Source organism: Aspergillus heteromorphus (genome assembly GCF_003184545.1).
Source record: "Aspergillus heteromorphus CBS 117.55 chromosome Unknown BO70scaffold_1, whole genome shotgun sequence".
In the NCBI taxonomy this organism is placed as follows: Eukaryota; Fungi; Ascomycota; class Eurotiomycetes; order Eurotiales; family Aspergillaceae; genus Aspergillus; species Aspergillus heteromorphus.
The window spans coordinates 495,313-516,373 of NW_020290406.1; the positions used below are offsets into that span (position 1 = coordinate 495,313).

General features: G+C 49.0%; 5 protein-coding genes across 5 annotated transcripts; 1 reads left to right on the forward strand and 4 right to left on the reverse strand.

Moving 5' to 3' along the window:
* Positions 1-2,266: 2,266 nt before the first annotated feature.
* BO70DRAFT_357256 (uncharacterized protein) lies at positions 2,267-2,970 on the reverse strand. The gene is made up of 2 exons (XM_025541995.1): positions 2,853-2,970; positions 2,267-2,755 (listed from the first exon to the last, which is right to left on the reverse strand). The coding sequence occupies exon 2, from the start codon at positions 2,565-2,567 to the stop codon at positions 2,319-2,321; it is 249 nt and encodes an 82-aa protein (XP_025403858.1). The 5' UTR covers positions 2,568-2,755; positions 2,853-2,970; the 3' UTR covers positions 2,267-2,318.
* A 5,743-nt stretch (positions 2,971-8,713) lies between these two features.
* Positions 8,714-8,963, reverse strand: BO70DRAFT_357260 (uncharacterized protein). Its single transcript, XM_025541996.1, has one exon. The coding sequence runs from the start codon at positions 8,876-8,878 to the stop codon at positions 8,723-8,725; it is 156 nt and encodes a 51-aa protein (XP_025403859.1). The 5' UTR covers positions 8,879-8,963; the 3' UTR covers positions 8,714-8,722.
* A 1,929-nt stretch (positions 8,964-10,892) lies between these two features.
* On the forward strand, positions 10,893-12,699 carry BO70DRAFT_375888 (uncharacterized protein; the record flags this gene model as incomplete). Its single annotated transcript, XM_025545090.1, has 11 exons — positions 10,893-11,251; positions 11,536-11,560; positions 11,824-11,835; positions 11,875-11,914; positions 11,975-12,027; positions 12,092-12,163; positions 12,290-12,304; positions 12,343-12,349; positions 12,387-12,505; positions 12,564-12,570; positions 12,679-12,699. Exons 1-11 carry the CDS (start codon positions 11,230-11,232, stop codon positions 12,697-12,699), a joined length of 393 nt encoding a protein of 130 aa, XP_025403860.1. The 5' UTR covers positions 10,893-11,229.
* Positions 12,700-15,789: 3,090 nt separating this feature from the next.
* BO70DRAFT_327040 (carboxyesterase) lies at positions 15,790-17,937 on the reverse strand. The gene is made up of 4 exons (XM_025540682.1): positions 17,595-17,937; positions 17,346-17,532; positions 16,666-17,286; positions 15,790-16,588 (listed from the first exon to the last, which is right to left on the reverse strand). The coding sequence occupies exons 1-4, from the start codon at positions 17,862-17,864 to the stop codon at positions 15,996-15,998; spliced, it is 1,671 nt and encodes a 556-aa protein (XP_025403861.1). The 5' UTR covers positions 17,865-17,937; the 3' UTR covers positions 15,790-15,995.
* Positions 17,938-18,437: 500 nt separating this feature from the next.
* On the reverse strand, positions 18,438-21,026 carry BO70DRAFT_357265 (glutamate--cysteine ligase). The gene is made up of 7 exons (XM_025541997.1): positions 20,895-21,026; positions 20,755-20,827; positions 20,615-20,680; positions 20,407-20,549; positions 20,231-20,356; positions 19,593-20,178; positions 18,438-19,531 (listed from the first exon to the last, which is right to left on the reverse strand). Exons 1-7 carry the CDS (start codon positions 20,903-20,905, stop codon positions 18,530-18,532), a joined length of 2,007 nt encoding a protein of 668 aa, XP_025403862.1. The 5' UTR covers positions 20,906-21,026; the 3' UTR covers positions 18,438-18,529.
* Between the last annotated feature and the right edge of the window lie 35 nt (positions 21,027-21,061).

Here is a 21,061-nt window from a genome sequence, read left to right on the forward strand (position 1 = left end):
GGGTGTCCCTGGCCCCGAGAATTTCTTTTTTTTTTCTTTTTTCTTTTCTTTTCCCCTCAGAGACCAAAAAAGAATTAAATTAATTAAACAAATGGGACAAAAGTGAATCTCAATACAGGTTCTCCACTTTTACTTACCCGTACCACACAGATTATTTTTTGTAGTTTTTGTACAGGAACGGTATTTCAGATGTACATCCAGTGTACCACCAAGTCAGCAGAAAAAAAAAAAAGAATTTAAATCTTCTCCTCTCCTATGTTATACCTAGTACTAGTAGCTTCTTGAATGTACAGATAAGTGTTTCACCCCTACTGTAGGTACCACTACCGCTGGGATCCTGCAATACCTAGTGACGACGCACCTCTCTTCAACGGATACAGATATTTACCCAGGTAGAGTTTCCTGCTGTATTCGACACCGATCATGATTTGGCCAATACAGCCAAGAATATACCTACTACACCTTACTAAGGTACCTACGATCGGGTGGATAAATAGTAATACATAGTATGACAATCTGATGGTACTGGGTTGGCGCGTAATTTTTAACCGTAAGTTGAAGCCGAGTACTCCATACTGTACTGTATGACCAGGTATCGTGTAATTTACTTCTAATAGATAGGCCCGGAGCCGAGCAGCGGCGAGAGGAAGTGATGTGGTGCTAGCGGAGAGGAGCAAAACAGGAAATAAAAAATTGCTACGGAGCATAAGTGCCAGGTACCTTGGGCTTCTTATGTTGATGGAAGGCTATTTACTCAGTAATAACAATGAAGATCCAAAGACCGCACGCTACACAATTACGGGAATGCTCAATGGGAATAAATTGCAACCCCGATCGGACTGATAAAGTAAAAGACATGGGAATGTCACCATGAAATCTAATGTCCTGCGACTATATATATATATTATCCAAAGTCTTCAATTCTTGAGCACGAAATAGTCTATCACAGACACGGTACATTGGCCGGAAAACGATGGGTTCAAAACTAATAGGAGAACTGTATACCTAGTCCGAGACAAGGAAATATTTCATCTTGGAAGAAACGCGATCTGACGCGACAGTGGCCTTCGCCATGATCATTGATATAGAATCGATGGTTGACTAGTTATACGATCATAACCACCCCTCTCGTAGATGGTCTTTTTCTTTTCCTTCCCTTTCCCGCATTTTCCTGGTGGCTGCCATCAATATCTGACATACTCTCCAGGCACTTCATTTCCTTGGCTGCTGCTACTGCTAATGTTGCTGCTTGGGAAGTACTGCTACATAGAAAAGGAAGTACACGCCCAAATCCATGCCTTGTGGATATAAAATAAGTGGCGAGTCTACCTGCATGGTCAACGTGCTAAGTAGCCCGGGAGAAAGCCAGACATGGCCTAAGTCATCACCTTGTTGCGTAGGTACCCATGTAGTATAAGTATGTCGACCAAAACCTCATGTGCAAATGTAGTGGTGGTGGGGTAGCTTACTTTCTCTCTACCAGGTACTTTTTTTTTTTCAATCGGCTCAAGTTTGCGACCCATAGCGAACCGCCAAGTAAGGCACCAACAACCAACCTCAGCAACAGCTCAACCTGACGAATATTGATAAGATCTAGTGCGATCTTGTACCGAATATCTAAGATGCGAAGAGTGCTTGGTTGCAATTTGGTCAAAGAGACCCTGAAACTACTGGAAAGACAACCCATTCCCGACTAGCATTGTATGTATCCTTGATGATTCGCCATTTTTTCCAGGCCAACAAGGTTCGAGACATTATTGGGAAATTGTGCACATGCCCCCAAAGATAGACCATACTTCCGGGGAAGAGGCGGATGATCAGGACACGACTAGGGTGGTGTAAACGGACTTGTGTGAGATACTAGAAGATACCTGATATGGTGTCTCCTCTTTGGCCCAGATCTGGAAACAATCCCAGTGGGGAAAGTTAATCGCACATCAGCAAGACGCATAAACACACACACACACACACACACACACACTGACACAGAAGCATGTCCATCCCCAGCTGCAGCTAGCCCAAAAAATTGCGCCGTTGGATCGTAACTGGCGGGGATCTGACCATTCACATCATAGCGCAGTACAACCCCCCAAAGCTAGCTGCAGCCATGGGCAGATTTGCTCCCGCAGAGGAATGAATATTCCCTACCCCTGGTCCTCCATCCCAAAGCTCGTGATCTAAGACATATATATCATGCGGGAAATGGAGAGTGTGTCGCAATAGAATATAAATTAATTATTATTCAGCGGAAAGTATCCAAAGGCTAGTAGCTATAAAAAGGAGGGTGAGACAAATCAAAAAGAAGGAAAAAGAAAACGCTAGATAAGCAGACTCCGTATTTTACCTGTGCCTGCGTGGTTTGTTCCATGGTACAGTACAACACTCCCCGCTTTCCCTTGCTCGAGATCTCGGGCATAGCCGTTTGTGGGTGGCACCATCGTCATCATCTTCCACCAGTCTTTCTCTAGTACTCCGTACCCTTCTTGAGAATATCCTGCTTTGTCTTCTTTTTCCCTTTCTTCAAACCCTCTCCCCCTCCCTTCTCTCTCAAACACACACAAACGCATATTTCTCATGTATTTGTGATCCTCCACATCAGAGATCCGTGTTTTTTCTCTTCTGCCTTTTCTTGGGTTTTGTCTGCTGCTCCCGGGGTTGCCTCCCGATCAACGATGGGTCTAATGTCGAACTAGTGTGAGAATGTTGGTAATAGCGGTAGACTATTGAATCTGGTGGAACCGAAGAACATCCTTTGCTGTAGAACGTCAACTTTGGGGTAAATCCGTATAATGATGCATTGAGAATTCGAAGACTCTAATGCCAATGGAAACTTGACCCCCGACGTTACTTACCCCATAGAGAACCGATGGACATGAATTCCGATCGATCGATCGCTTAGTACCCAGATGGTAGCTGCAACAGGTACTGCTAGTACCTTAGTAGCTGAGAAGGTACACTAACAATGTGCACCTAAGTTGACCACACCACAGGCAGCATACGGAGTACAGAGTACGTGCTTATCAATAGCCTTCCTTGGATCGGACGATTTCCCCAAACAGATATCGTGTCGTATGCCCGATCGTCTCAAAAACCGCATCCCCACCAAATTAGGACACGCTCCTAGACGCCGGACCCGAAGAAATCATGGTTGACAAATCTTGGGAGAGCTAGCTTGGTTACATCTAAATCGTACAGGAGTATCATTAATTTTGAACCATGATTCAATAACATGTCGAATATAGGGGTTGCATAGTCGTTTACATTCTTTACCTGTTCAACCGGGCAGTGGCAGTGGCAGTGGCATGCACGATGGGGCCTTGGGAGACGATCCATCTCCGAGCCGAGATCTGGGCCACATGATTAAGGGATATCCAACGAACGGGCGCGTCATTTATCGTTGCAGGCATCAGATCGCCACCAATCGCTATTATAGTCAGTATTCGGCAGGAATAGTGGCACATGGGCCTTTCACGTAGCAAGCAAGTGTGATGTGGTGCGGGGTTAGTTATATAAATACCCAATTTCAATTACCTCCGTTACCAGCCTGCTGGAATTGCCAGGGTGTACTTGAGTGGATTATATTATCTCCCCTTTCTTCCCTAGGGGGGGAAGAGAGGGGCTGGGGAGGGAGGGAAGGATTTCTGAAGACACTTTCCTCCTCAACTAATCATGGCCTTCTGTTAGGGTAACAAGTGTTTTGTATATACTCTGTACACAAGCAAATCATGTATGTAGTACGTTGTACAGGTAGGTACTCGATGCAAAGTCGATGCAGAGGACTGGCTTTCGACTCCAGCCCTTTGCGGCTGCATGCACGAATTTCAATCGGCATGTATTGATCACTGTACGGGCTACTGATTGTGGTATTTAGCGTGATCCTCTCCTTTCACATAGCTTCCACATAGTATGTAGGTACCTAAGTAGGTACTTACTACATACCTAGGTAGCACAGATGTTAGAGGTTATTTTTTTTCTTACTTTTTTTTTTTATTTTCGCATCATCCCCCAGGGACGGACGAAGCAATGGCATGCCTGTACATTGTTGTTGGATCCATTGCTTGAACATAACCGACGCGATCCGTCACTCAGCGGCTCAGATCTGGTTAGTTTGCCGGCATTACTCCTAGCACCATGGAACCGACATCCTGCCCCTCAAGTTTATCGTACATATACACTTTCGATCGTTACGAGGCCCCAGTCCCGCGGGCCGTTGCTGCGTATTACCTGGTAATGCATGTCGAATACGCACTATAGGAATACGTACTATAGGCAGATGGATGGCAGGAAGGCGCTGATTTGCAGTTACGAGTCAGACAACGATTGAAAACATTAATATAAATTGTGGGCATCTCCATGACTCTCCATGCGTCCCATGACGCTGCAGTCCGATGTCTGTCCGGAAGTCCTCGGCCCCCCCCCCTGTAAGGAAACAGCCAGGGCCACGCTCGTCCACCGGCGCTCCATGGAGATTAACTTAATCTGCAAGCTTCCCTCCCACACCACCACCACCACCCATCCCCCCCCCCTTCATTATTCTGATGTGGTGGTTTGCTAGTAGTTTAGCCGTTGAACCACGTCGCCTCCAGCTTGACATGGCGACACGCACGGTCACCCTCTCAACCTCCCAACAAACAAACCCATGAGACGGGATGGATTGACGCCCCATCGAATTCCGCGAAGCTGCACCTGCAAGATCTCAAAACCACCCAAGTACGCAATGCATTGGCACTTAGCGTCACAGAACTTGGCTCTAGAGCCCAGAAAGTGGATTGATCCTGCGAATTACACACTGGCTGGCTAGTTTAGGAGAAGCCGTCCTGACTCTCCCAAGCACCCAGCAGATGGCGCTAAAAATATTCCTTGAGGGATCAACTGGAACGGTACCATCTTTACCAGAACTGGCAAGGTTACGGTAACTACTTCCGCCAGGTCAAGCGCATGGCGTCGGAGATCCCAGGCGGTCGATTCATTTACGGATTATTGGAAGACTTTTTCCTTTTTTCTTTCTGCCTGTCAACCTGTTCCATCGATCGCTGACATGTGATGTTGGAGAGATCATGACCTCATCCTACAGCCATCCCAATCGTCTTCCGTGCCAATCCCCATGGGCTTTTCTGCGATAGTGCCATCCGGGTCCAGGAGATCAAGGAAAGCAGAAGCTATGACGCCAGCCTTTCATTTTACGCTCGGTACTTTTTGTCATACCGTTACCGGTGCACAGACAGGCGGCAGCAGCGACCCGTAATGGATCTAACGGTCGCCCAGAACTCAACCAATCCAATCAGACTCGTAACAAGTTGAGGGGCGTTTTCCGTCAAGGAACTGAAGAAGAATCAACACCTAACTAAGTCATACCTTAGGTACCGCTACCTGTTTGTACAGTGTACATATGTACTAGGTACTACGGATGAGCTATTAAGGTACAAGGCACCTCTAGTATCGCATCTTCCTTCGTCTCTCGCGAGTCATAGCGGACTGACGGTACCTGTCTTCGTCCCCATGACAGTTTTGGCGCGACCCATGGTTGTTTCATTCAATCCTTGACGGGGAGGGGGAGGGAGTTTGCATCTAAGAATACGTACCTCAGGACTGCGGACGAGACCTCACTGCACCCAAAGGGAAGGTTCTCCGTCTTCGAATTTCAGCGACATTTAGGCTCGATATTGTGGGATGCTATTCGCCTACGAGGACAACGGGCTCCGCTTCTGATCCCTGAGTGCGTGAGGGATGTTGTGGCCCGGGGCCGGGGCTCTCGCTAAATACTCAATACGGGCTAGTTTACGGTCTGGAAATCTTTGCGCTCTCGATGTCGAGTCACTCAACTTACATTGATTGGATAGCGCAGATGCATTGACCAACAAGCTTATACTGGTACTGCTCGCCTTAGCCGGTTTCGATAAAGTGACAGCTTGCGTAGCAGTACCGACTATCTACGGAGTACAACCGGCGAGACTTGGTCTCCAGCCCCTCTACGCTAACCCGGTGGCTAGCCGTACCACCGTATACAGCGCCGCAGATACACGATGTCCCAGACTAGGTAGGTGAGGAGCTCCCATCGACCCAAAGCCAGCGAACAACACGGCTGAAGCTCGGATATCCCGACGATTTCATCTGCAAGAACATATAGTCAGCGGCAACGCGAGGTACTGTCAGCCGTATATCGAACATGCCGCTGGCGTTGGAGTGAATATTTCTGATGTTGACCGGCCTGTATGCGAGATCTAGGACTTAGGATCGGAGCAGAATACATCACTTTTCGGATCATCGACTTCCACCGGAGCACGGAGTACGGAGTACGTGAGAGGTATTGTTGCCTGTTTGATGTATATGAACAGCATTTCTTACCTTTGCAAAGCGATGACGGAGCTCTTGAAACCGATTCATCCCTGGTGAGTTTGGGAACAAGTCATACCCCGACACAACGTATAGCATTGAGATCATGGTACTCCCTACAGAGAAAGACCTCGATTCAAACCCCGAGGGCCCGAAGATCATGGCCGCTACGGAGTACTATCCTGACTGACATCCATTTTGACACTCATCCTCGGCTCTTTAATTAGTGGGGACATGTCCCACCCAAGATTCACCGACACATTGCAATGAACTTATTTTCTCCTCCTATTCCGTATGTAAAAAAACACATCATATTGGATGTTGTCTCTGACATGACAGTCAAGTGCCGGACCTTGAAGCAGAATCGGCATCACAATCTCATTGTTGTCATGCGGAATCCCGTCCGTGTTACCGCATCTTGTGCAGGAAAAGCGGGAACAGTGCTCGAGCATGAGATGGGCCAATTGAAGCATATGAGCAAGTTTCCCTACAAATCGAGTCCCGACAAACCACTTTGCAGGGAAGTTCTCTCGATCTGTGTGGCAAATGGCTTCTTGTCCAGTCTATGGTCCTTTAGCCCACCAAAAACAGACCTTTCACCGAGGGGGTGGGGGAAGGACAAGGGACAGTCTTCGAACAACCAGACGATTGATAATGTATTACGGAATCCTGTGCTGCTCTTCTACACTCACCCTTTATAGCCAGCGCTTCACAAATAAGTACGCCATGCTAGATACTACCTACTAGATATACGGAGTACCATGGGGGGTTTTTGTTCTACCGTGGCTATGGATCCATATGGATGGGATGGAGCCCCAGAACCGGCCAACGAAAAGGCTAGTCGAGGCTGGAGGTCGAAGGTTCAGGTACTATTGTGACAGAGCACCTTCCAAATTGGGTGCTCCTTGAAGAGATACCCAACAGGACCAGAGAGAAAAAATAGTAGTAGTGAGTGGGAAATGGTGGACCGACAGGCGGGTTATGGGATCGACAGCGCCAAAAGCGATGGATCAGGACCGTTGCGACCGTTGGTTTGCAGTTGCACCTCGCTAACGCCTTTGCTGACTGCCCTCTATCAAAATCAGGATAAGTACAGATAATGGATACCGGCACTGGGGAATGGGGTGGGACCGGGTCCTACCACAGTATGATCGCTCAAGGACGATCGAGTCATTCTCTACACCAGAGAGGAAGGGAGCGACAGCGCTTCGACCATTATGGCAAGAGTCTAAACCGCGAGAGTTCGCATCTTCTGCACCAGATGTTTAGTGATTTGCCCATTAGCGCGTCAATATGGGGTTTCAGGCCCATTGTTTTTTATGATTGCTCCTACTATTGCCTGGCCAGCCAGTTCGCCATCCGAGTCGACGCTGGAGCAGAGAACACAGCACAGGTCCCGTCTGCATTTGTGCGGAGTCTCGCCCCCCCTGGTTCTCTCCAATCTGAATCGCATTCGCTGCTGCCTAGTGCTTGAGACATTGGAGAGAAAGAAGACATCTCCCCCAACCCAGTAGATATACACGTTCTCGGAAGGAATCGACCCTCCGCGTAATATAAGGCTTACTAATGCGATCATGAATCGCGAACTAGCCGCTGCCAGCTACTCCGTATTGTGAGTCGATTTTGGGTGATATGGGCCGATTGCACATGAGCCAGCAAGCGTCTGAAAAACAAAAGGGAGGTCAAGGCTATGAGTCTATGAGTCTATGAAGGACTCGACTCCAGACTCGGAGTCAGGAGACTGAGGAGAGCTCCAGCGCCAAGCACTAGCGGATCCATCCCGGTAAACTCTCCGACGACTTGACCCGAAAGAGAAGGTTGACAGCTGGGGTTTCGTCAAAAAACGGCTGAACCCGATGCCTCGTCTTTGGACTCCCGACTCAGGCCTGCTCCCGGTACTCCGTCCTGACTACTCACCTGGGTTTCCTGCAGGTAGACCGATTGGGAGGGCCTTTAGTGCAGCTAACGGGCGCCCACCGACACAGTCAGGATCCCCGTATCGAGCCAGAGTCAGATCTCATCACCATCTCATATTGACTTCATCTGTAGGTAAGACCGCCCGCTTCTGTTCTGCGTAAGAAAAAAAAGTACTACGACAGAGTACAGACAGCCAACGCTTGGACCATGGAAGCCGAAACCAAACTTTGCAAATTGCAACTCTCTCAACTCGCTCCATTCAGTGCGAGGTCTCGTCAACAACAACAACAACAACAACAACAACAACAATAACAAACAACCTTTCCAGATTTCCTTTCCGCTTGGTGGCGTCAGGACTCCGTCGTAGTAGTGTGGTACTATCGCAGGTATGCACCCCGTACCGCTGCCGAGGATAGCTCGGTCGCCTCCTTCCAAGTAAGGAGACAAAGGAATCGAGCGGCCCACCGGGCGTTCATTCCTCGTTCCTCATTCCTTCAGCCCCCTGGAAAACACGTGAAGTGGACCATTCTTTATCGGCTCCATCCAACCTCCCGCCTTTGGCGTACCAAGATTCGACTGGAGAAACCCTGTCCGAGGTGACGAATGCGATACATGCCCTGTCAATCATCCCAATCCTTACAGCTAAGGTATGTCCCACCTGGTGTGGCTGTATGCATGGTTGACAGGAGCACTACGCGCAAAAACAGACGGTGGATGATGATAAGGTAGCCACTGATCAGCATCGCCTGGGACGGCGCATCGCATACAAGCCTCGATGAAGTAAACCAGCAAATCATTAATCAAGATGATGATCATCATGTTAGGAAATTTCAGGCGTGAGATCCCTTTGCAGTCCTTTCAGCATCATCTTATTGTCATACTCAAGCCCAACAGCATCAACAACAACCATGACAACAATAATAATATGGGTCGTTATTGTATCTTGCCGCGGAGAAGTCTTGCCTTGCCGCCTTCTCTCACTCAGAATTTTTCGCCGCCTCTTTTTTTAGTATTTTGTTTATTTTTTTTTTGTGGCCCTGTCGCCTCATCTTGGCCCGGCCGCAAGACGGATCTACTTCGGCTTTCGAGCAATCACCGAATCGAGTCGTAAGCAAATCCCGGGAACCGATGACAGATCTATATTTACACGGCAGTATTATCATGTAAGCATGTATTAATCTTGAGCGCCTGCTTTTCCAATCCTAGTAGGTGGTAATTGACCCCGACGAGGCGGTTGAAATTGGGCGGGCGTGGGCGATCCACCGGGCGCGTTCAACCAGGGGGGCGAAAATGAACATCTCCAGCATCATGAATCATGTAGCGGCGCTGGCCAGACGATCATGATCGCACCATACGGCGAGATCGGTGTGGTGTGTGTATGTGTGTGTATGCGTGGACGGGAGTTTGCAAACCTCGCTCCTTTTTCGAGCCATCTCCAGAGTCCAGCGAACACTTGCGGGTTCGGAGGCCGCGGCACGCAGATACTGCCTTTTCCAGGCCGTTGAACGTTGGCTTTCCCCACTGTATCGATGGACCCGGCTGTGGTGTGATCCACTTCTGTGGTGGTCAAGACTGAGGGGGACGCATCAGCGCCAATCCCGAGGTTTAGTATGCATGGTCGCAAAAGTACTATGCGATCCAGATGGGAGGTGCATGTTCCTATCATTGGCAGCATTCCAGGTGAGTTTCACTGGTGTGATAGTGGAAGGGCTGGGACAAGAGAGAAAGAAAGTATCGTGTTGTTGTTGTGGTGGTGGTGGTGGTGGTGGTTGTGTATGGCGGATGTTTCCGCATGTGCAAAATACCCGCTCAAGGAGGATCGAACAGAGAACCACCGCCATCCGCCATCCGCCATACTGCTAATTGCAAGTCGCCGCTACCTTCTTCTCCTCTTCCTCCGCCACACTCAGTAGTGCAACTCCCGGCAGGCTGGATCTGATTGACGGGGTTCAGGTTCGTGGCTTCATTTAGCTAGTTCCCAGGTCATCCAAATCCTCCGTCCCGTCCGTCTGGAAGCTACAGAATAAGCTGATCGATGGACCCCGTCAAATTTACCCGGCAAATAAGACTAAACGGTGGGTACCTCTCTGCCTTCTTCCAGAACAGAACCAATCGAGTGATAATGGGAAGAAGGGGGAAAAAAAAGGGGGCAACTATCCCAAGGATTCTGCGCATCAAATCCGATATGGAGTCGCAGTGGCACTTGATTTCATAACGGTCGCTGATCGACCCGCCGTGGTTGGGAGTGGACAGCTCTCTCCCACTCCCATACCGCACGCATTCCGACTCCAGACGCTAGGCAGTGGGAAGGTGTGGTGTCTGCCGTCTATCTAGACTGTGGTTTAGCGTCTGGCTATCGACCATCCATCGCCATCGGCGGATTAATCGGCGCGCGGATCTTAGGCAGGTGGTTGGGGCTGAGATATATGCGCTTTGAGGTGTCTATCAGTGGTTGCTTATGGGCAAGTACCACGGAGATGACAACCGGAAGGGTGTTAGTAGCTGAGCGTTAAATGAATCGCCGTTGGCTGTCCGTCTCCATATTATAGTAGAGACCCGGCGTCATGAAGTCATTAGTAGTGTTGTTGTTATTATTATTATTATTATTATTATTTTTTTTTTATTATTGACTTGGCTCCTGTGAAGAGTCAGCGCGCGTTGGGCCTTGGGGTGTGGTGTTGGGACGCTCCCTGTTCCGACGCCGAAGTCATGCCGTGGGCTTCTGCCGACAACTCTGGACCCTATAGCGCACGGATTTATTATCATTGGTAGATACTCCGTAGTCTTGTCTTGGTACGCTACTGACGTCCGACAACGTGGTGAAAGGCTGGAATAATAGAGTGAATATCCACCTCCGTTGAAGGCAGCTATATTTACCAACGCTGTAAGTATATTAATTTGCGAGTCAGGGAATGCTTACAAACCAGCCCGCAAAAGGGGCTGCGTGCCTCACTCACTAAGGCCAAGCAAAAGAACAAGATGATGAAGAAGATCGCATTATGTGAGTAAGGGGATGTATTTTGTAAATTTTTTTATTCCCTTATGTGCAATTATCGTACGGCAATAGATGGAAGGTGTAAAAAAAAATATATATGATATATATACTATATATATATTAAAAAAAAGAGGGCTCATTCTGTAGAGTTGCAGCCACGGAACTGCGTCCGCGCGCAATTGGAACAAAAACCCCAATCTATATAAGCGTACACCAATGCGCCACAGGCGACATCATAGGCCCAGCCAGGTCGATACGAATATGCTAGCTATAGTAACTACTAACTACAGGGCAATCAATCTATCTTGTCATCATGTGAGCAAGCAAGTAAGCATAAGTAAATTAATAGCATCCATCGAACTTGGATCGAAGTCCGATTCCAACCCTACCAGAAAAGTACACTTGCACCGGTACTAAGCCCCCTCCCCCCCGTCCTCTCTCACCCCACCACTTAACACTAGAGACACGATGTAACCTGATCCCGATCGATCATGCCAGAATGCCATATGGCCATGAGATATGACCTCGATCGCGTCAATTTATAGTAGCTTATGTTGACTTTATTGCTGACCTACCAGACCTACCTACCGGTTAGTTGGTTTGGGGTTGTATTACGTGGTACTATATAGTTATCCATACATGCGTCTGTATGGTTACCTACGTACTAAGGTAAGTAGGTACTGAACACAGTTATGTTTTTTTTTTATTTCTTTGCCTGTGTTACTGTAGGTATGTAAAAGGCCCACTCAACATCCAGTTGTCATCTTCCCAGGGCCGTCACAGTAATTGGTACTATACATACGTTGAAATTCATGCAAACTGACTGCATGGCTGGATCGGGAACAGTTCGAGATGCTTTTTCTGCTTCGCCACCAACCAAGGTACCGGTACCTGCCACGCCATAGCCCATAGGTACTAGTATGTCCATACTGGGTAAGCAGTAGGCAGGTCGACGATGCTGGATGAGGATCACTGCATCCGCTGGACCGATTTAGGAATCTCACTCACCCCAATCGGTTCCTGTAAGTTATGAACTGTATGTAGTATTTCGCTGGTAAGGTATGTATGTATGCGTCATGTCACATTGTATGTTCCAGAAGTACTGTATGTCGACGTGTATGTCACTGCTGTGTACCACCAGAGGTTGCAACAACGATCAGCTGCAGACAGCGGCCTGCCTGCCTCCCTCCCTCCCTGCCTGCCTGCCTGCCTGCTGGGAGGAAGGCAGACAGTCATCGACGATCGAGCATCAGATAATATGTACGTAGGAAGCCTTACATAGGATGAGTACAAAATGTCTGTTGACTTGCCTAACTAGTTTGATTGTGAGTATGTCGGTGTAGAGGCCATTCACATATGATATTCTGGAATACCCCGTTTCCTATGGAGCATACCTTATGTATATATCACACGCAGACTCTCGACACCCACAGGACCAAGCAAATAGTATCTAGAACCACAATCCATCCCATCCATACACAAGAGCGTCGACTCTGCCTTATCTCTCTCTACGTACTTACTACTTACCTGTCTCTCTATCTGCCCACCTGTCTACCTTTGCTCTGCTCTTCCCCGTATGTACAGTACTTTTTAACCTCCTCCATTCTGAGAACCTCAAATAATACATACACCCACCCATACCTTAGGTACAGTATACACATTGCAACTATACAACCGCGCAAGCCCCCCCCCCCCCCCTCCTCTCGTAACTGCAAAAAGGAAATTTCAATTACACCCAGCCTGGATCCCAACCACACACGTGGACTGGAACCACGGATACACCCGGCTTATGGGATCTAGACTGAGCAAAGAAGCTTCCAATGACGGGCTGTTGAAACCAGATCTTGGTACGGAGTACTAATGGAAACTGTCATCGCCAGATTAGCTTCTTTCTTTCTCCTTTTCTTCACTTCCCATCGTTATTTTTTCCGTTTTGGTTTATTAATTAATTCATTTTATTTTATTTTATTTTATTTTTGGTTTTCTGTTTTCATTTTGGGATGGATTCGGTATAGAGGATAGATAGATACTCCGTAGACATACGTACCTAGACTTACTACTCCGTACTACAACCTATCTAGGTAGGTAGGTAGGTACCTAGGTATGTATGACTACTATCTGTCCTGCCCCTCACTAGTAGTAGGTACGGAGTAGATACTTACTCACTTAATCAGCATCGCCATCGCGCGCGGACTTATAATTAGAAACGTCGATAAACCGGCGACCCGAAGAGTAACTAGGATCTAGTCAATATTACGGAGTACTCTGGACAAATCTGCAGCGAGTAATTAAACATTCTCAAAAAATAAACAAAAAATAAACAAAAAATAGGGAAAAAAAAAGGCACAGTAGATAGTACTTAGAACCTATTATGTGACTAAAACGCAGGGCCAATGTTTAGTTAATGATTAATGATGATAGTATAAGCAAGAAAGAAAGAAGATCCCGCAAACGAGGTCCCCGAGAGAGATTTGATGGATGGGATGGATGGGGCCGGCCGGACACTGGCCCAGAGACAAGACAGGAAGACCCCCTCCCCTCTCCTTAGTCCTTTCTAGCTCCTGCTGGCATCGCGTCCTCCCCCCCCCCTCCCCTTCAACCGTCAACGCCACTGGAATCTGGATGGATACTAGATACCACTAGGACCTAGGAGCTCGTCAATGACAACCGGGTTAATTTGATTACAACGATCGCGATCGGCAACCCTCAATCAAAGGAACCGCGATGGACTAACAATCTAACTAGCCGACTAACTCAATAACTAACTAACCAACCTTCCTAGTCCTTCCGTGCTTATTGTTGAGTTTGGTTTGGTTTGGTTTGATTTGGTTTGGGTTGGGTTGATTTCCTTTCCCGCGCGCTCCTTTCGAACACACCGGTGGGTGGTTGGGGCCCCGGTGGTGCCTGTTTGTTGATTTGTTCTGGCAGGTGTCTAGTCTGTCTGTGGCTGCCAAGTTGTTCTGGAATGTGTGTCCCTTGGATGGATGGGCTCGGGTTGGGAGGGGGTTCGTTCCGTGGTTGCGGTTCTGCAATCAGGGAATTTTTACCGAACGTCATTTTATTTTATTTTGTCCTTCGTTTCTTCTGTCTGTTAGCGATTCTTTCTTAGACTAAGACTACTCTTACTTTAGTATGGTTGGGGTTTCGTGGAACAACCTCGTGTAGAGATCGATCGTCTTCTTCATCCCCGAATTCTATCTACAATAATGTCGGAACCATTCGCGGTGGTTCTTTGGATTGAGCCCAATGATGGATGATGGATGGATGGATGTTATGGAGCATTTACTTTAGGATAACTAGCAACTAACAATTAGTATTGTTGTTGTTGTTGTTGTTATTATTATTATTATTATTATTATTGTCACTATTATTATTGTTATTAGTCGAAGACTATAACGCGCTCACTGCTTACCTACCTAGGATGAATGAACATCGAGCGTTGAAGACTCCCCGAGGGAGAAGGAATAATAGATCCCCGAAAAGGACCCCTGGCTTGCCTATCCGGAAAAGGAAAGGATATGACAGCTTTGACAGCCACGGGGAGAGGGGGTTTGCTCCATCGACGTCAATCGTGGATCCGCTACCATTGGCTTTTTAATTCCAGGGGGGGGGGGGGGGGGGCAATTCGATTTCCCGGCCTTTGCTTGCCCTTTTTTTTTGTCTCTTTCTCTTCTTCTCCATGCATCCACCCATCCATCCATATGGGGCTGAACGGAGAACTTTGGACAATAGACTTATTCACTACGGAGTATTTATTTGGGTGGTACAATCGGGTGTTCGGTCTCGATATCGTATGATAATTAGATGCTACTAGAATAGTCTAGTCTGTCTCCGAAGGTCCGGTTATAGTGTGCGTAGTGAGTAAGTAAGTAAGTTAGTAAATAAATGGATCCATTAATTCGGAAGATGTATGTATGTATGTACTTGGTTGAACCTAGATACTACTAACTACTGCCTACTATGAACATGCTTGGACAGAAATGGATGGTGGCAGTGGTTGGTGGAGGTGAATAATGGCCAGCCCGACTTGAGGAAAGATCCGCCCCTGGGAACTGGATCGGGACGGCTTCGGCATTTGCTTTTCCCTCCCATCCATTCATCCATTGTTCTTGACCTTTCTTCGGTTTTATTTTATTTTATTTTATTTTAATTCCCATTTTTTCTTCTTCTTTTCTCTCTGAGAGGGGGGAGGGGAAGAAGGAGGGGGTGGGGGGGATCTTGGCTTGATACCTTACCTTGAGACGACGATATTGTCACAACGGGGTACGTCCTAGGTACATTGCCCCTCGAACCGAGTGATGGGTAATAACCTAACTACTACTCGAGTATCCGCGCTTCTCGTCATACAACCTTCGATGATGATGGTGGTGGTGGTGGTGGGCATCCTTGACTTGTAATGCATCATGCATGGATGGACATCCCGCTACTAGTAATTTGTACCTAATGGTGGTGGTGGTGGCTCCAGTCTCGAAACTTGGTACCGATCTACATACATACATCCTCCAGATGGGAAATCGCGGCGGATACGGGGTCCGGGTTGATGCATGAGCAACTGATCTGGATTTTGCTTCTAACCGAAGAATAATGGATGGACAGCCACCACCCACCACCCACCACCTATGTACCCTGGCTAGATGCGCTCGATCCTCCCCTGTTTGCTTCACCATATCTCGTAGGCCGCATACATACATGGTAGAATGGGGAAGTAAAAAAAAAGCTAAAACGCACGGGCTTCGACATGGTAGGTAGCTTATCGCCAGTACGCACTCGCCACGGAATTGATATAATCGATCCCCTCTTTTCGCCACGTGTCTGGCTCCATATAGCTCGTGACATTAGCATCAAAGACCAGATCAACTGGCTCATCCTTTCCGTACGGCTGCCACCGAACACTCGAGTTCTTGATGCCCGAGTTGGGGTCTAAGTCGTGGATGAACGACGCCCACATGCTGGTCATCAGATTGCTCAGCTGTACGTAGGACTCGGGCATCCCTGCGAATGGCTTTCCGTAGTGGTACCCAAGGCCGGCGATGTTGTTGAACACAAAGGAGACTTCTTCGAAGTGAGTGGCGCCGGACAGGATCGGAACGTCCGCCCCTCGCATGTTGAACCGATAGCAGTATGCCGTCGTGGAAGTCTCCGTCCACGCCTCACACTGTCGACGCCGGTTGGCATGCATCACGTAGTCTCCTGCGTATGCGCATGTGCGCCGCCACTGATAGCCCTTGGATGGGACTCGAGCGGACCCGAGAAACTCGGGGATGCCCAGTGCTGGATCGTCGGGATAGAGCTGCAGGATCTCATTGGCGATGGACGAGGGCAGCTGGAAGCCAGATTCGCCATCTGCGATGGGGTTAGTCAAATCACCTCTCAGGATCCTCCCAGGATCCTCCCAGACGTCCGCTGATCATCATGCGTACCTGTAAGATATGCATAGAATTCCTCCGTTGTATTGATCCCCGTGGGCCCAAACGCGGTACCCTCGTCGGTATTGGTCCCTGAAATGATGGGAACTTTGACAAATTTCTGTTTGTCTAGCTGGAGACTGCCCCAGTCCCTGATGAGATCGCCATCGACTATGGGCCCAAAGTTGTAATCCGACTCGCCGTCAGTGCCGTTGAGAACGGCATTCAGTTCCTGGAAGGGAACCTCGCGCAGACATTGCAACGAGTCTGCCACGCCCGAGCAATTGACTTTGGCTGCAAGGTCATCGTAAAGGGTCTGATATCCTGTGTAGTTGCCTGGGCTCGCTGGGATTGTTCCTCCCGACTCCATGATCGCTGCGCGGAAGAGACCGTCATCCCTCCCGCCGTATGCTGCAAGGTGGTAACCGACAGACATTGCTCCGGCTGACTCCCCCCAGATGGTGATCTTATCTGGATCCCCTCCAAATGCCCCGATGTTCTCCTTTATCCACTGGAGCGCCAGTCTCTGGTCCCTGATGCCTAGGTTGGTGTTGCCGGTTCCCCAGACTTGGCTGGAGCTCAAAAATCCCCAGGCGGAGAGGCGGTAGTTAAGGCTTACCGCGATGAATGGCTTCCCTATGATGCGAAGATATCGTGTTAGACAACAATGTTTCCGTCTGTAGAAGATGACGCACCGATCTTGTATGAGTTGGCCACGATAGCCGACATGTTATAGCGCTGGTCGGCACTGGAGCCCTCAAAGAAGCCACCACCATGTATCCAGACACCAACCGGAAGCTCCGAGCTCTCAGTGACCGAGGAGTCACGAATGACGTTCAAGGTGAGGCATGCTTCAGCCTGAGGATACCAGATCGAATCGGTCTAACAGCTCCTTGTGTCAGATCCGAGATTAGAAGACTTCCAGGGAGATACCGCCCACTTACCCCGTATCCCACACAGATATGAGAGTACTCCTTCGCGTCTCGCTCTCCATCCCAACTTTCATTCAACGGCTGAGCAACCGTAAACCGCAAGTCACCAACAGGCTGCTGAGCGTACGGCATGCCCAGAAAGAAATCTTGCTGATAATTCGCATTCCTCACACCGACATACGTACCATTCTGGACACTAGCAGTGGGGCTGGAGGTGGTGGTTGTTGGAGCCGCTGTCCCAGCGACAACCAACGCAAGAAGAGCGCCAGCTTTTTTGAACATCGTGGAATCAATGGATAAGGCCTCTCAGCTATCCGAACTTGCCCAGATAGCAATTGAAAGCCCGAAGAGGCGGCCCACCATCCATTATATGAAGAAGGGTCCAACATTGCGGGGAAGGCAGGGATGAATGCACCCCGGAGAATTCGGCCCACAGCGTCTGATATTAGCTCCGTCAGTAAAAACGCCCACCCCGGAATACGTGGGGTTGGATGCGGGGAACAGTCCTCTGTTGATTTCCACTTCGGGCAAAGCTGGTTGCCAAGGTGTGGAGATTGGGGGTCATAGGACACGGGAAAGACACTGAGCTCGTGGAGACGATGGCATGTTGGCGAACAGTGCCCGCGTCCTGGTTTGCAGATGTGCCGATGATTTGCCGGCGCGTGGTAGGATTGGGGAAGTTGCACGAGGACGGCTGGATGGCGCAGGATCGCACAGGAGCGCGAGCTTGCGGAGATGAGGAAAATGTCGGTCACTGGTGACTCACGGCATGCATTACCGGCATCTGCCCGGAAAAAGTCAACTGCTCCTGCAGCACTGTTCCCTCGAGACATCAGCCTATTTGGCAAATAAAGAGGGGGCTGTATGTACTTGTATTCACAAAGTCAGGGAGTATATAAAGAGCATGCTATCTACATCTATATGCAAAGGGGTTTCCTGGGGTGTTTTCAGCTCCTCTTGCCCCGGAGAAGTTCCCACCCAACAGTACCGTTCCTGCCCTCCTTCTGTGTCATCTCGTCCACGGCCATGACCAGGTCATAGCAGATTTCCTCAGAAACAACGCTGTCTTGCTTATATCCCGGGTGCGAAGCAACAAACTCACGAATCCATTTGGCTCCTGTCCAGAGAGTGCCGTTTGCACGCTTGCGTATTAATTCGAGGTAGCTGGCCAAAGAACACCTAGTCTCAACATCCACATTGACACTGTTCAAGTATGACTCGACCAGCGGGATTAGCCCGGGGAAGGACCCATCAGCAGAGCCATTAATGATGTCGGAAATAGTCATGAGTTCGTATTCCGACTCCACTGGGCTCAGCGACGGCGACGCAGGTGGCGTGTTATCAGTAGATGACGCGGCAGACGAGACGTTGCTACCACTCGACGAATGTTGGTTCTGTCTGCGACGGGAGAAAGGATCTTTGCGGAAGTAGAATTTCTGTTCCAATACCGCATTGCGAGCGTGCGCCGTTTCCATGTTCTCCGTCGTGCGCTGGATAGGGATGTAGAAGTTGAGATCGAAACTCAGAATTGCACGAGTGACGAGCACGATGAAGATGCTGAAGGCAGCGTTTTCAAAATCGGTCATTTGAATCTCCATGGAGCGGAACTCGACCCGCCAGCCGATGTCATCCTTGTCGGGCGGCGGTGGCTTAAAGCGCATGTGCTGCCAATTGGTCGACTGCAGGTTTTCAAAGTGATCCGCCTTGTTCAGGTCCAGCTCCTCCAGATCCTCCGAAAAAATAACCAATGGATCGCGAATGAACAGGTGTGCGAAGTGCGTCGCCAAAAGGTTGTCCATGCCTCCATCAATCAGGATCTTTTTAATGTCTTCATCAACGATCAGGTCAGGGTCCAAATACTCCTTTCGTAGTCTAGGGTCTTGGGAGATGTAGGTCGAATTTGAGGCGTATCGAGACTTTGGGATCCTCCACCTATCATTTTTCAAGGGCTGCACAGTGTTAATGCGACACATGAATGAAAGGCAGAAATATAAAGGAAGGAGGCCTTACGAGTTCACCCAGTTCCTCTCGGGTTCGGTCATCAACAGCTCCGCCGATTTGGTTCCACCGCACATCAGTATCGACAAGAAATCCTTTGTAGATGGGAGTGGCGGCGGTTAGAGCTAGAAGGATTGGACCTAACGGGCTCAGTTGGTCGTACAACTTTCTTCCCTCTGTCATGTTCTTCGCTTGGAAAGTGATTTGAAGACAACAGCTGCCCATGCCGAATGCCATGGCGTCCATATAAACGTGATCATCTTTGGCCGCACCGTTCCTGACATCGTCATCCTCGGGCCAATCGTGAAGGTCATAGTTCACTGTTGGATCCTTGAAAGGCTGAGGTGTATTCTCATCCCTGTAGATAGGCACATTCAACTCGATTTTGCGACCCCGCCTCGATCTTATATTAGCCGCCAGTGTCGGAAATCGGATGTGTGGGTTAGCAATTTCATCAGGAACGAACTGCGACCGAAGCGCAGGACCTGAGGGCGCAAAATAGGGTTGGATATAATCGTCCTTTGTTCCCAGGCGGGGGAAAGTCGTAAGAGTAATAGGATGTTCATTCGGTGCCATGTGAGCCTTGGCAACCTCTCGCCTGATGCATGGTTATTACAACCCCAGGATTTGCCCTGGAGCTTGCGACTTACCTCCACTTCATATTTGACTCTACCTTGAGGAGGTCTTTGAAGTCAATGCCCCAAGGTTTTCCCGGCGTGGCCTCCAGCATGAATCGTCCGAACTCGGGGTGGAAATGAGGCGGTTCCTCGCCATCACTAATGTCCATCAGAGATGCTGAGCCATTGAAGCACTGGTCATAGCTCACTGTTCTTTATCCTGAGAGAAAGGCGAGTTGCCCTCTTTCCACGATGCTTCGTCCTGAGCAAGCGACTTGAGGATTTCGGCCTGAGCGAGAGACAAGCGGGCCTTTTTGGCCTCAGCATCGAGGGCTACAACGAGGTACTCAACCTGACCAAGAACAATAGTTAGCACACATTGAATCGTAGAATCGACACACAAATGAAGTAACGTACCTCGTCGCCCCAAAGAAGAGCATTCCGCTCCTTCCCTCTGGCTCTCCGCCAGTTGGCAAGCAGTTGCTATCCCAGTAAGTAAGAGATCATTGGCAAGTTGTCCAAGTTGACATCCAAGGACGCAACAATAAATTTCTTACTTCAATTCCCCATTTGCGAACCTGGTCAGCCCTTTTCTTCGCTTCTGGCCAATCCAGCGCTGTTCCAAGCGCTCTGAATGAACCAACGTCAGTTTTTGCGCCAGAAGAAACACCGGAATTGGCCAGGACTTTCCACATACAGTAAACCCATCTTGTCACCGCCAAAGGCTTGGAATTTTCAAAGGAGGGCGTCAGATTCAGGCCTTGTCGTTTGTGGTGGTGTCTGGGTGAAGAGAATTTGAAGATCAGGTCATGCACAAGCCCCGCGGAGATGAGGGGAAGTTCCCCGACAGCGATCTCCGTAAGG

Bases quoted from the DNA above. Each gene is read 5' to 3' on its own strand.
- BO70DRAFT_357256 (XM_025541995.1), bottom strand. From the start codon at position 2,567: ATGCGTTTGTGTGTGTTTGAGAGAGAAGGGAGGGGGAGAGGGTTTGAA.
- BO70DRAFT_357260 (XM_025541996.1), bottom strand. From the start codon at position 8,878: ATGATTGACAGGGCATGTATCGCATTCGTCACCTCGGACAGGGTTTCT.
- BO70DRAFT_327040 (XM_025540682.1), bottom strand. From the start codon at position 17,864: ATGTTCAAAAAAGCTGGCGCTCTTCTTGCGTTGGTTGTCGCTGGGACA. The intron at 17,287-17,345 runs GTGCGTCATCTT...TTCGCATCATAG, and splicing joins GGCCAACTCATACAAGATCG to GGAAGCCATTCATCGCGGTA. The intron at 16,589-16,665 runs GTACGCATGATG...ACCCCATCGCAG, and splicing joins ATTCTATGCATATCTTACAG to ATGGCGAATCTGGCTTCCAG.
- BO70DRAFT_357265 (XM_025541997.1), bottom strand. The intron at 20,179-20,230 runs GTAAGTCGCAAG...ACCATGCATCAG, and splicing joins GAGTCAAATATGAAGTGGAG to GCGAGAGGTTGCCAAGGCTC. The intron at 19,532-19,592 runs GTAAGGCCTCCT...AACACTGTGCAG, and splicing joins GAGAGGAACTGGGTGAACTC to CCCTTGAAAAATGATAGGTG.